At 37.8% G+C, this 14061-nt stretch overlaps 1 protein-coding gene across 1 annotated transcript; it reads right to left on the bottom strand.

Moving 5' to 3' along the window:
- Positions 1-5042: 5042 nt before the first annotated feature.
- On the bottom strand, positions 5043-6462 carry LOC135615368 (homeobox-leucine zipper protein HOX19-like). Its single transcript, XM_065113736.1, has 3 exons — positions 5875-6462; positions 5707-5786; positions 5043-5623 (listed from the first exon to the last, which is right to left on the bottom strand). Exons 1-3 carry the CDS (start codon positions 6325-6327, stop codon positions 5320-5322), a joined length of 837 nt encoding a protein of 278 aa, XP_064969808.1. The 5' UTR covers positions 6328-6462; the 3' UTR covers positions 5043-5319.
- Positions 6463-14061: the final 7599 nt, after the last annotated feature.

Below are 14061 nucleotides of genomic sequence, written 5' to 3'. Positions count from 1 at the left end.
CATCCTAACAGTGCGATGCCGAACGATTCCTTCATTTTTGCAGAATTCTTCAAAGTCACCTTCACAAAATTCCATGCCATTATCTGTTCAAAGCCGCTTAATCTGTTTACTTGTTTGCTTCTCAATCAAAGCCTTCCATTGTTTAAAGGTTAGAAAAACATCATTTTTATGCTTCAAAAAATAAACCCAAACTTTCCTGGAATAATCATCAATGAAAGTCAACATATACCTAGCACCACCCTTAGATTGAACATGAGCTGGACCCCAAAGGTCTGAATGAATATAGTCAAGAGTACCTTTCGTTTTGTGAACTGCCGGAGAAGTGAAGCTGACTCTTTTTTGCTTTCTAAAAATGTAGTGTTCACAAAAGTCCAGTGGCCCAATACTCTGTCCGTAAAATAGACCTCTTTTGCTCAATATGCTTAAACCTTTTTCACTTATATGACCCAAACACATATGCCATAATTTGGTGATGTCAGAATCAGACAATGATGATGACGAGACTGAAACTGAGCCTATGACAATAGATCCCTGCAGAATATACAAGCTACCAGACCTACAAGCTTTCATAACAACAAGAGCACTTCTAGAAACTTTCATAACTCCACCTTCAGCTGTGTATTTACACCCAAGGGCCTCTAGGATGTCTAAAGAGATGAGATTCTTTTTCAAATCAGGAACATATCTAACATTAGTGAGCGTCCTCACAATACCATAATGCATTTTAATTCGGATTGTGCCTCTACCAACAACATCACATGCGGCATTATTGTCCATCAAAACAATTCCACCATTACAAGATTTATATGTGGAAAACAAATCCCTGTTGGGACACATGTGATAAGAACAACCTAAATCTAAAATCCATTTATTTTTAGACATCGTCCTGTCATCAGTAGCAAAGAAAATATTTTCAACATTCTCATTAGATGCTACACTAGCTTCAGTAGACTCAATAGTTTTCTCAACAAGTTTTCCCTTTGCTTTAATTTATTTTTCAATTTAAAGTAATCAGATTTAATGTGCCCCATTTTATGACAATATCTACATTCCAAATTTCTATGTCAGGATTTAGATCTAGATTTAGATCTACTACTATCAAATTCTCTTTTATCTATTCTCCCCCTAACAACCAAACCTTCAGCCTGATTCCCTCTACTTTCGCCAGTGATATTCTTGTCTATCTGCTCCTTAGATTTCAGTACAGATTTAATTTCTTGATACAAAAATGTTTCTTTTCCATAAATCAAAGTATCATGGAAATGCTTAAAAGATTGGGGAAGAGAACACAAGAGTAACAAAGCCTTATCCTCATCATCAATTTTTGCATCTATATTCTCCAAATTCATAACCAAAGAATCAAACTTATCAAGATGCGAGAGTATAGATGTACCTTCAATCATCCGAAGCATATACAGACTCTGCTTCAAGTAGAGACGATTCTCCACTATCCTCTTCATGTACAAGGCTTTAAGCTTGTCCCACATGCTCTTAGTCGTAGTCCCCGTAGCTACCTCTTGTAAATCCTCGTCAGAGAGATTTAGAATGATGCTTGATCGGGCCTTCTTATCCATACCCGCAAGCTCTTCTTTTGACATATCATCTGGAATGCTCTTGGCTCCCCGTAGTACCAAATTAACTCCCTTGAACTAGAATGACCTCCATCTTGAGTTGCCACAAGCTGAAGTTGACATTTCTGTCGAATTTCTCGACAACAATCTTTGTTATTGTCATCGTTGCCAAAAGATCCCAGAACTAGGCTCTGATACCAGTTTGTTAGAGCTAGCCCCAAGAAATTTACCACAAGGTAATTTTGGCAACCTAACAAAGACAATAAAGCGGAAAAAATAAAAGCGACAAGAACACCTGATTTATGTGGTTCGGTCAATTGACTTTGACCTACATCCACGGACGAAAGAGGAGCAAATCACTACTATAAAAGGGACAATTACAAATGCCTTAGGAAGATGTTCCTAGGCCATAAGACACCGAAAATTACTAAACAAGAAAAGCCTAAAGCAACCAATTATGTTTTCTTGTGGTGCCACTTATGGTACCTTTTGTGATGCATCTGACTTCAAAACTCAGGCCCTTATTTATAGTTTCAATAGGAGATAACAGACCATGCGACTTGTCAAACTAACAAATATTTTTAAAATAAATAGTTTTTTTAACTTTTTCTTTAAAAAAATAATATAATACATGATTCATCAGATGCTGATCATAATATCTTTGAGGATTTGCGAGACATTGGACCACAAGGAGATCATGTAGTCCAAAACATTATTCTGCCTTGTGATTAGTATGCACAAAGAGGTGATGATGATCATCATCATGTTGTCTTTGTTCCACTGTACCTGACATCAAGTCCCTTTCTACTCCAGAGAACGATCCAAGTAATCTCCTTGTCAGCATGCACTCATCTCACTGTACCCAACAAAGCCATGCGCGGTTCAACATCTGGGACTTGTCAAACCCTCCCTTCCACTGAATCAAATGGCTAAGTAGCGGCGGTCAGTCAGTCAGTCACTCAGTCATTTGACAAAGAGAGAGAGAGAATAGCACATCAACTTCTTAGCAGAAACACCAGTGTTCTTCCTGGCCCCCGAAACATCCCCACAACATGAAAGAGAAGATGAGAGAGAGAGAGAGAGAAAGAGAGAGAGCCCAGGGTGGTCCTGTCTACTTCTGGAGAATATATGTAGCTTTCTCCACTTGATAGAAGAAATGATCTCCAAAAATGTAATGTGGAAGATGCTTCATTTGAAGGATAGATTAATACCTTTATCATAATGATGCAATGTTCGATGGTTGTTGGGTGTTGTGTGGGTGTCATGAATAGTTTTGCGAGGTTTGCTACTGAAAAGAAAACAAAAACAATGAAGGAAGAATATTTTTGGGAGAAAGTTATATGCCTGCATATGTCATGTTGTTGGAGAATAATTGGATGACAAAAGCAAATTGACCTAAAGAACCAAAATCATGATACTTATCTCAACTATTCCTGTCTCATGCTAAGTCTTATGGTCAGCTCTATGCATGTTTTTTCCTCTCTCTCTCTCTCTCACATTTTATTCTCATCGTATGGAATTATTCTCCCAATCATTCGATGCGATCGATCGAATATAATAAATTACTAGAAGGATAACTAAATTTTTCAAGAATCCAATCTTGATAATAGAATGGGCGGTGCTCGTTATTCTTTTCTCACCCCTTTTGATCTTAATTCTTTCATCAAAACGGATACCATGATGCTTATAAAATTCTCCTAATAATTGAAAAAGTCATCAATTGCTATCGTCATTGTCGATGCGATTCACAAATTAGAGTCAATTATGAGATAGCTTCATCTAGAACCTCTTATCACCACTTCAACTTCAATGTAATCTTCTTATCTCAATCACAACTGAAAAGGAGGATGGGATGTGTCATTCCTCCTCATGGCTAATTAATCTTTAGATTCTAAGAATACTTGATCATGAAGTTTGGACATTTTGTTTTCGGCACATATTCTATCTTTCTAATTTCTTATTTTCCTTTTAATAATTCACATTCAGAAAGCATTGCGTTTTGGTGGTGCATATTCTTGTAGAGTAGACCAAAGTGAAGATCTAATCTACCATTATCTTTTGATGCAGAGTCTATACTTCATGTTATAAGGGAATTGACTTAGGGCCAATTTAGAGTACACAATTCACGCACAAACAAAAGCTCATCCTCCACTCTAACATAATGATGACATCGAAACCAACGTAAATAGTACAATCAAGTTGGTTTGATACATGAAATATCATGTATGATTTGTCATGCAAAAGTCCATACAGGAACACAACTCTTAGAGAGTCCATAATAGGGAAAACTCATGCAACACTTTGTCAATATATATGTGTATAGGCATGCTTTCCTTGCGCACACACACACACACATATATCTTACCATTCATTCAATCAACATGGTATTGAGCACCGGCAACTCGCATGCATCATGCATGAGATACGTGATGGATCCATTAAAATATATAAAAGCCGATACTCATTCAATCAAATACTAATTTCTACCATGATTTTAATGGATGGTGTAGACATTATCATGAGAAATAATCGAAATTAACTAATTTATTGGTTTAATCCTTGTTTATGTGATCAATAAATGTTGGACATCATTATAATGACTGTGATAATGATTATGAAACATTTTCTTCGACAATGCAAAATAAATATCTTAAATAACTTAGTTCACAAAAAAATATTAAAAAAAATAGAAATTTCATCCCAAAAATAAACTCTAAATATATAATCAGAAATACATTTTACTCGGATCACTTTTTAAATATATTATTCATGATTTTCTTGAGTGAAATGAAGGCTTGAATTCCCAAATATATATAATTAAACAAATAATATATGAATACTTCAGTTTAGTTGACAGATCAACAACAACAAGAATAATTTGCAAAAATTAGAGATATGTGGGAACAAGTCTAGTATTATTGGAACAAGCTACGGCTTGTATGGACCCAAAGGTACAATTGGTGATAGGGGAAAGAAAAAGGAAACAAGGTTTGTGTGAACCTCAATTTTTTGTGTGGGGCCCCACTGGAGAAGGTGTGGGTCCACGCTCACATGGGTGTGTGACCCACTGATGGTCCTCCATATCCACCAATCATGGGAGGAAGAAGCCAATCTCGAGAATGTGCATCTATCCATTCATCATTCCTTGACCCCTCCCACCCAACCCCCCACCCACACACACACACACCTCCCTCCCTCTTTAGACCCTCCCTTACAAACCAAGAGACACCACCACGTGAGCCATCCCCATCACCTCCCCTATACCTTGTCCCACTCAAACCCAAGATGTAGAGTGCATCTGCCTCAACACAAATATCATGCTTCTCTTGTCCGCTTCCCACACAAACCACTCCACCAAAAGTCCTTCCCAGTGTCTCCTCCATGCCCAAAGAACTGCTCCAGAAGAAAGCCAAAGAGAAATCACAAAGAGAGAGAGAGAGAGAGAGAGAGAGAGAGAGAGAGAGAGAGAGCTGCTCTAATATTGTCTTCATCTCAAATTACACAGAGAAAAAGAACAGGTCAATGGAGTTCCAAATATATTTCTTCTGTACAGCTCAGTAATCAAGCACTTAAATCACCACAAGGAGATGCACTAACTATGTAGAGATCTTTGAACATCAACAAGTAATGGGAATTCTCCTATCTTTTCTCCCTAGACTGTGAGATATTGTGAAACCAAAGTCAGCTGAAAGATATCTCCTTCCAAGCTCCCTTGCAACAAAGGAGGGTGGGCGTGTAGCGGTCTAAGCTAACATGCTGCTGAATGGGTGAAGGGATTGAAGAAGTGACCGGGCTTTGGTGGCACCACAACCGGTCCAGCGCCGCCGGCTTTGGAGCTGTTGTCGGTGATGCTGCTTCCGCCGCCGCCGATCCTCTCGCATGACGGGCACATCGTGAGGGTGGCCGCTGGGAATTGCATGTACAGCGGGGGGGCGAACTTGAGCGCCTTCAGCTCCTGCAGCTCCTTCTGTAGCCTCTGGTTCTCGTTGGTCAGCGTCTCGTAGCACTTCTTCAGCAACTCGCAGTCTACTTCGGTCTGCTTCAGCTTCGTCCTGCAATCACAACATCCATCGACACGATGAGTTCCCTTCTTCGTGAGTAGATCTGCATGGAGTTGTGGCCGTTAGTAACAGACCTTGCTCTCCTGTTCTGGAACCATACTTCCACTTGCCGGGGCCGGAGATTCAATTGCTTGGCCAAGGCTTGTTTTTGTTTCTGATCACAAAAGGTTAGCGATGAGGAAAACTGAGTTACTAAAAGGAACAAGACATGCATATATAATAAGGTTTAGCGAGGTAATTACGGGAGTAAGAGTGCTATGCTCCTTGAACCTGTCCTCGAGCAGGGCAGACTGCTCCTTGGTAAGCCTAAGTTTCTTCCTGGCACTGCTGTTGTCCTCCTCGTCGCTACCACGCGAAGAAACTCTCTCCACCTCCACCTCCACCTCCTCACCTCCGGCATCCTTCTCCTTCTTAAGGTTCATCTCGTGCGCAGCAGAGAAGGCCGAGGCCGCGCTGTGAGGAGACGACAGCGGCGCCTCTCTCGCCCTGTTGGTTTCAGCCTTCGGCATGGGCAAGCCACCGTAGACATCGTCGGAGAGGCTTAAGGTGAGGGATGGCTTGTCAGGAATCAAGTTCCTGCAGGGCGAGATGGACTTTCGTCGCCGACGGTGCTCTGCCGACGCCGTGCTCGTTGGACCAATGCCCAGCCCCAGAGAGAGGCCACTGTCACATATATCTTGTGGATTCATGTTCATGCTCGCTTGGCTATCTACCTCCTCCACCGCCTCTTCTTTATATTGCTAGAGAGAGACAGAGGGAGAGAGAGAGAGAGAGAGAGAGAGAGAGGTGGTGCCTATGATTGTCAGTAAAGGAAAGAAGGAAAGAATGAGTGAGAGAAATAAAGTGGCAGTGGGAGTTGAGTGGGAATTATAATTAAGTAAACATGACAATTGTGACAACTTATCTCCCATGTACTAAAGGGAAAAGGGAGACCAATGACCAACTTCTAGGAGTGGGGGGATGAGGTGAGAGAGAGAGAGAGAGAGAGAGGGCTCCGTGGGTTCACATGAGTAGGATAGCAGGTATTAAGACTTACTGGAGAGTAGTGATATATGACACAATACCACACACATCAAGAGTGTGACATATACGACTCTTAGCCTCCTTCCTTTTCGCAACTCAATCATCGACACACCTGCCATGCATGCCTTTCATAACTTTCTTGACATGACTGTGAATCTCAACTCTACTTAGACGACAACATAGCCAGCAGTATTTGATCTCAACTTTGCTTGGTAGTTAATCAAGGCACAAAATGGTGAAAGCCTTCGATGAATGGCACGATTTAGAACCCCCCCCTCAGGTGCTGAGGGTCCAGGCAGCCCTCCATGAAAGCCACACATGAGCTGTTGGCTCTGTGCATGGAGTAGTTGCAAGCTGCATGCCATCACCTCTGGCCCCTCCCTCTTGTCTGCCCCTTCTTTGTCTTGTGACGGTGGGGAGGATTGAAGGACAGGTAGGGTTGATAGCAGAGAATTAAATTTCCTTCAACAAATAGCAAAGGGATTTATGCACCCTGGTCTCCATCCCCTGCATACAGAGATAGATGGGAAAGGTGCAGACATCCAACGCAATGAATGAGAGGTGTGGTGGAGTTTTGAGAAAGACAGCAAACTGCGACTGTTTCTCCTTTATTTCCACACAACTTTTTCTCTGAACTAGGAATGAACGGTACGACTGTGCATTCTGATGAGCTCCTCTCTGTCACCCACTCCCACATCCCTAAACCATCACCAATTATTATATGGTTGCAACATCTCTACAGGTTCAACAGTAGTCTGCGTGATGTACTCGTGCAACAATGGGTCATCGGATCAAATAAAGTAGTGGTCAAGTAGCTTAATATATATGGTTCTCGCTGCTATCAGAGTGCAATTTGGCGTCCTGTGGGCCGCAATTAGTGCTGCGCGGTCGCCATTAGCGTAGGATTTATGCGTAGCTTGACACCAACATCTCACATCATTGTCATGGGAGCACGCTCAGATAATGCAATTGACTTCGACGCCACCCGACAAATCTACATCCAAAGGCATGATTAGAGAATAATTGCCAACTTAATCAAGGAATAGATCTATAGAAATGCTGGTGGAAGCGTCATCCATCACCACATTGCCGATGGGCGAAGCTACTGCTACTGCTGCCGCCGCCGACAGCATGCGTGTCGGGACGAGACCGCGACAGGTCATCGGGGTGACGTCTGAAGCGGCTGCCCGGCCAATGATTTAGCAGGCAGTGGGAGTACTTGGCAATCATGGAGACGTATGAGACATGGTGTAGAGTCAAGGGATGGGAGGGGTTTGGATTGGAGAGCACAAAGATGACCGACTGTCTCTGTTCTCCACCGCTCTTTCTGCAACCACAGCCGACCATGTGGTGTCCAAAATCATAATGAACGCACACCTTGTTTTCCTGTCCCTCTCTAACATTAGGTCATCACACTTATCCAGAAGCACAGATGTATGCAGGAAGGGGAGAGGGGAATAATTTGAAAGCTGGGAGCTGCCTGTCTGCGATCTTTTGCTGATGAAGCAAAGGATAGATGCAGATGGAAAGTGCATGCAGCACCGAGGATGTCTTTTGGTGGGCATTTCTGGACATGGCATCAAGCTTCGGATGCCGAGCCAGCATCTGCATGAGCATGCCACGCATCATCTCAGCCGACTCTGCTGATCCCATCCATACACCATACATTCTCGTCTACTTTCTGCTGGCTTTTTGGTCTGGTTTGCAGCTAAGAAATGATGATGAGTACTCAAACTAAAGTTAACATCTTACTTTAATTCTGTGTACTGTTCTCATGCTTATCCTTCTTCCCTGAGTCATTACAAAGAGAGGTTGAGAAGACGGATGACAGCATGATTTAGTGGTAACGATATTGGCTCTGTAATTTGTGTGATGTGTGGCTAGATAAATTCCAAGATAAACATTAGGTAAATCTAGCTTTTTTGCACCCGTTAAACTGCTTTGAGCTTTCTCATCATTTCCACTTTTTCTTTACGAGAAAGGGAGACTAATTTATATGACTTATAATCGCCAAATGCCAAAAGGATTCATAATCTTCCAAAGGATTTACCAGCCACTCATTCCCATTCTTCTTTTTTATCATGAAAGGAAATGTTGTTATCAGATACTCACTTTACACTGCATCTAATCTAACTGTTGTTGACCTTTCAAGGTGCTAAATATGTCATGTAATTTGACTTTTTCTCCCCCAATGTAAATAAAAAAAAGGTTGATACGTCACAAGAATTTATTCCCACTGCTTTTTTTTTGTTTTACTTTCTTCACCATGCCCTTCCACCCGTCCAAAAGCTAACAATGTCAAAGATGCAAAAGAACCAATGGCTACTTGATGCTGAGGGAACAGACAAAGGAAGGTGGCTCCTTCTCACAATTTAGTCATCACCCACAAGTCTATTTCGATGTGAACTTTTTTGGGTCACTGTGCACTTGAACGCTCCCACATATGATGCCCATTGTTAACAAGATTAGGTGTAATCCTATGTGAAAGAGATCCTTCTTTTGTTCCAAACTCAGAGAGAGGACCACATCGATTGGAATGAGACAAGTTTGTGTTCTTACTCTACATGGGATCCGATTCATTTCCCATCCCCATCAATAAATCCTCAAATCTATGGTGGACCCTTTGGTCTACCGTGCATCCCACTTTGCACCCAACATCCCTACCACACTCCTCGATCCCCATTCTACTCTCAATTTCCTCAAATAAGTCAGCATGGTTATGTCCAGTGGCTCCGATTCATAGGAAGCTGAAAGAAGCTGCTCAAGGACAAGCAAGACATGTGGGGCCATTAAATGCTTGGGAATTTGGAAAATGATTTATCCCAACCCCGACCAAAGAGAATTGTGAATTTGTCAAGCTGCTTAATATAGAGGAGTAATCAACAATCATGTTAGGCATGTACAATTAAGTGATTTCTATTTTTTTTTTTTTTGCTTTTGATGTAACATAACTTACTTTTATAATCCATGATCAGAATTTGAACTCAAATTAAGTGTAATTAAATTGTAATATTTAAGATTTCTATCTATTTAAGGGTTTCTAAGACTTTATGAAGCTGTTATACACACACAAAAAGGTAATAAAAACACAATGTTTACACTAAATCATTTTTGTTCGATTAACCAGATCAAGGAGGGTAGAAAAAATCAAATCCGAAATATGCTTATGTTTCCTATGTTCTTGTTATTTTATCTCAACAATTTTTACTCTAAGAACATTTTTTCATCTTTTTTTTCTATATTTTTGAGTTTGTATGCTACCAAACCATCTGTTTTAATCAAATTTGGTACATTTCGATTGGATTTTATCATTTATTTTGGGAGGAACTTGGAGACACAACAAGATGTGGAGTTGATGAAAGATCTTGAATCTATATATATATATATATATATATATATATATATATATATATAGACACACACACATTATTATACCTATTTCTATCTTTCTCTTATTAGGACACAAAACACCAATCTTGTAGAACAGCTATCTATGGGCCACAAGAACATGGGAGAGAAGAAGGAAAGTGCAATAATGGTTTGACCAAACAGTGATAATTTGTTGGAATTAAGTCTTCTTTTCCATTGAAAGCAACTGAAATCTACCATTGTTTTCCATGATAGAAGGCTAATTTGATCACTCTGCAGATGAGAAGCCCCATCCACTAAATCAAAGCTTTATCATCAATCTTTGGACCACAGTTTCTAACATTTGAAAGCTTTTCCTTACCTACCATGTCTTGTTTGCAGACATGCAATTTGTCTCATTACACAATGTTCATTCATTACCATCCTTCTTGTTGCAACATCAAACATGATTTCTGATGAAAGGTTTTGAGAAAAGAACAAAGAGGATGGATAAAAAAGAAACCACTGAAGAAAAAGGAAATCTAGTTGTACTCATATGTTCTTTTGGTTTATAGATCAAGTATTACCAAACCAAAAATAAAATAGAACAATTTGCATTGATGATAAGATGGTCCCAGCGAAAGACATTTGACTATGCTCATGATTAGAACAAAGAAAACACAAGTCGTGCACATTCCTGTAGTTTAATCTACATGATGTGCTGTATGGTTGGCTTGAAAGGAACATCCAAGGAGAAGAGTCAACACTAGTTCTTGTCTACCAATCATGAACTGTTAGGTGGAAAGTATCATTTCTGTTGAATAAAAAAAAAAGATAATTAATGATTTTTTGAACTTGAAATATTTTAATAAACAAAAATGATGTATTAGGGAAATCGTTTCGGTACAGAAATCACGGTAATTGATTTTATCATCTAAACAAATAATTAGTGTTTGACTTGAGAGGCTTCAGATCATGACCTATAAAATGTCATGTCTTATTCTTCTTTGTCGATGTGACATCATGTTAATCACTTGTGCTCAAGTCATACCTAAAGATATTCTCAATCATAAAATCTTGAATCTAGACTATGTAGTAGAAAAAAGTATGATTGTTTAGGGTAGGTCATATCCAATTCGCCTACCTTCAAGGATCTTCAACTTAGTTGAACACTTGAAACAAGGCAAGGTGGCCATTCATGGTGAAGTCAATGCAATATATGTTAGGAGTTGAACCAATTCATTAACCATACCCTGTGTTGGAAAAGAATTGAAGGGCATGACATCTATTCTACTCAAAGAATGTGTCATTTGCTCTCATGAAGCATATCTTTTACATGATCAGGAGGAATTCAGGTAACATTCTATTCACCAAGAACATCTTGGGCATCAAAGGATAAGGTCTAAGAAAGCAAGTTTGATTCTAATCCCACCAACATAATATATTGGTTAAATGAGATCCATGATCCACTTAAATCCATCCACTAACCATTTCTTTTAGGTCAAGTTAGGACACCTACCTACCCTACCATGACGACATGTACTTATCAACTCCTTGAGGTCTTCTCCTTTGTCTAATAATAACCAGAGAGCTTATTGGCCAGGCGGCTAAAAGCTCTATTAACAGTCAATTGCATGCATGCGAGGTCCATAAACAAAGATTATGCTATATCATCCCTTGATATAATAATAGTAATGAAAGCACAATCTTATCATTAGGTCAAGTGAGCTTTGTGTGTATATATATACATACAAGCATGACATCATGAAGTTAAGGGATAATAATCTTTGGACGTATTGTGCAAGTCTCCATTAAATAAACCTAAGTGTATCAAGTGATGACTTTGTCATTAAGCTTTCGCATGAGTGCATGTGTTGACTCATGGTTTGATTCCGAACTAAAAGTGAAGTGTTCATAATGATTTATATATAATGCCGACATCAAATGATTAGGATGAATATTGCAAGTTTTCTATTCTCTTATCTCTCTACTACTATTATGTCATTCCTCCATGGATTATTATAATATTTTCTTTTTTTTTAAGAGGATGGTCGAAAGCAAGAGAAGGATTGTCATCATAGATAATACTAGCTAATCTATCGGACTGATTACTATAATTGGTATCAAAGCTAAGTTAACATTATGTGTGTATTAGTTGACTCTTAGCTTTCATGATTTTAGTTATTCTAAATGTCTAATTCTTAAGAATAAAATAATTCTTTTCATGTGAAAATGAAGACTCAAAATGCTTATATCGATGTTCCCTTAGCAACAAAAAGACACTACAAAGACTAAATAAAATATATTCAAAAATATTTTAAAAATTATTATTAAAAATATTATTTTTTAAATAATAAGTAATGAAGATAATATTTTATCATAAGACCGTACTAATCTTTGCTAGAAGCTAGTTGACATCTTAATAAATTCATAGGATGAGACTTTCAATTTTTTATCTTTGATAAGTGACTAATTATTATTAGGATTATATATAATATATAATAATTATTATTCTAAAATATTATTATCTTTTTTACAAAGTATAAATTATGAATAGAAGTTTCGGCTATTAAGCTAGTTGGCATTATTAACATAATTTTGTAGGATGAAGTTTCCAATCCTTGGCTATTGACAGGTAATTAAATATTATTTTATATTATATATAAAATTTAAAAATAAATAAAAAAAATAATATATTATGATATGGCGTAAAAATTATGTCAGCAAGAAAGAGAAAATACAATGGTCTCTCTTGCTGCTTAATCTTGTGGTCTATCATTAACTATTTCTGAGAGTATCATAAATCCAATATTGTAGTATGATGTATCATCAGTCAGCCATTTGTATTCCTTATCTACATTCTTCTATGACCTAAAAACCTGAATGATTCTTCGTCACCAATCAAACACACAATCTATGACATAGAATATGAAGTTAGTGGAGGATGAAATGATGAGCTTTAGCTAAGAATACGGAAACTGTCTGTGGAAGCAATAACATAGTCTACAATTCAATCACATAAAAAAGGATACAATTCAATCTCTTCCATGCAGAGAGATGCCTTAAACAAGTATTGAAAGATTGAATTCATCGGATTATGATCATGTATACCTAATGTTGGAATTTATTGAGGGAAAAATCCAAATTCACCTTTATTATTCATCGAGGGTAGAGGGACTTCTTCATCTTTTACTCGTTTCTTCGTAACCTTGTAAAGAAGACTCAAGCAAAAGTCCACGTACAGGTACTCGAACTAGGACTAGATGAATTGGAGTTGGGTGACTCCTCGATGATGGCTGCATGGGTCTAAGAAATATGTTTAGGACAGTGCTTTTGTGTCTTCGAACCTTTTATTTATTTTTACTCTTTATTTCAATTTCAACACTATTTTTGATTTATAGCATTATTGCTTCAATAATCTAAGTATATTCTCTCTCCAATTAAAACTAAACAGGGTACTAACCTGAAAATTAAAAAAAAAAATATGATTTATTTATGTTTATCCTTGTTGAAGTGTTTGATTATTTATTAATTAACTTAAATTAATTATTGGGTTAGCATTATGAAACAAGTATTATATACATATTGTTCTCATCAGTGGTATAGTTGTAAAATGACTATTTTATTATTTAATAATCTGTAAAAATTGATCTTATTATTGTTGTAGTTGTTTAATGATTATCTCATCATTTTATTAATCTATAAAAATTGATATCATTTTTTGTTATAGTGGTTGCATGATTATTTCATCATTTATTGAACTGTAAAAAATTGATAAGCTGTAAAAAGTATCAATTTATATTAAAAGGGAAAATACTTTGACAGTGTTCTGTACACATCAATTTTATTAAAAAAAAAACCTATACTATTTTGCAGAGTATTCACTCACCTTTTTAGTTTCTTTGTATGAGCTTCAGAAAAATAAAAAAAACTGTTGAAAAATAATTTTGTTCATTAATATGTCATAAACCAAGGCTGTGTTTTCAAAATTGATTCTGCCTCTTAAAAAAATATGATTATGGAAAAATAAAAGAATTGTGATTCTAAAAAACAAATTT

This window comes from Musa acuminata, chromosome BXJ2-6, assembly GCF_036884655.1.
Source record: "Musa acuminata AAA Group cultivar baxijiao chromosome BXJ2-6, Cavendish_Baxijiao_AAA, whole genome shotgun sequence".
Lineage (NCBI taxonomy): Eukaryota > Viridiplantae > Streptophyta > Magnoliopsida > Zingiberales > Musaceae > Musa > Musa acuminata.
The sequence above is the reverse complement of the archived record's forward strand: the minus strand, read 5'-3'. Positions and strand labels throughout refer to the sequence as shown.

What these genes read in the sequence shown, in the direction of transcription:
- LOC135615368 (XM_065113736.1), bottom strand. Translation starts at nt 6,327, where the DNA reads ATGAACATGAATCCACAAGATATATGTGACAGTGGCCTCTCTCTGGGG. An exon ending in AGCATAGCACTCTTACTCCC is followed by an intron (nt 5,787 to 5,874) that starts GTAATTACCTCG and finishes TTTTGTGATCAG; the next exon opens with AAACAAAAACAAGCCTTGGC. An exon ending in TTCCAGAACAGGAGAGCAAG is followed by an intron (nt 5,624 to 5,706) that starts GTCTGTTACTAA and finishes TTGTGATTGCAG; the next exon opens with GACGAAGCTGAAGCAGACCG.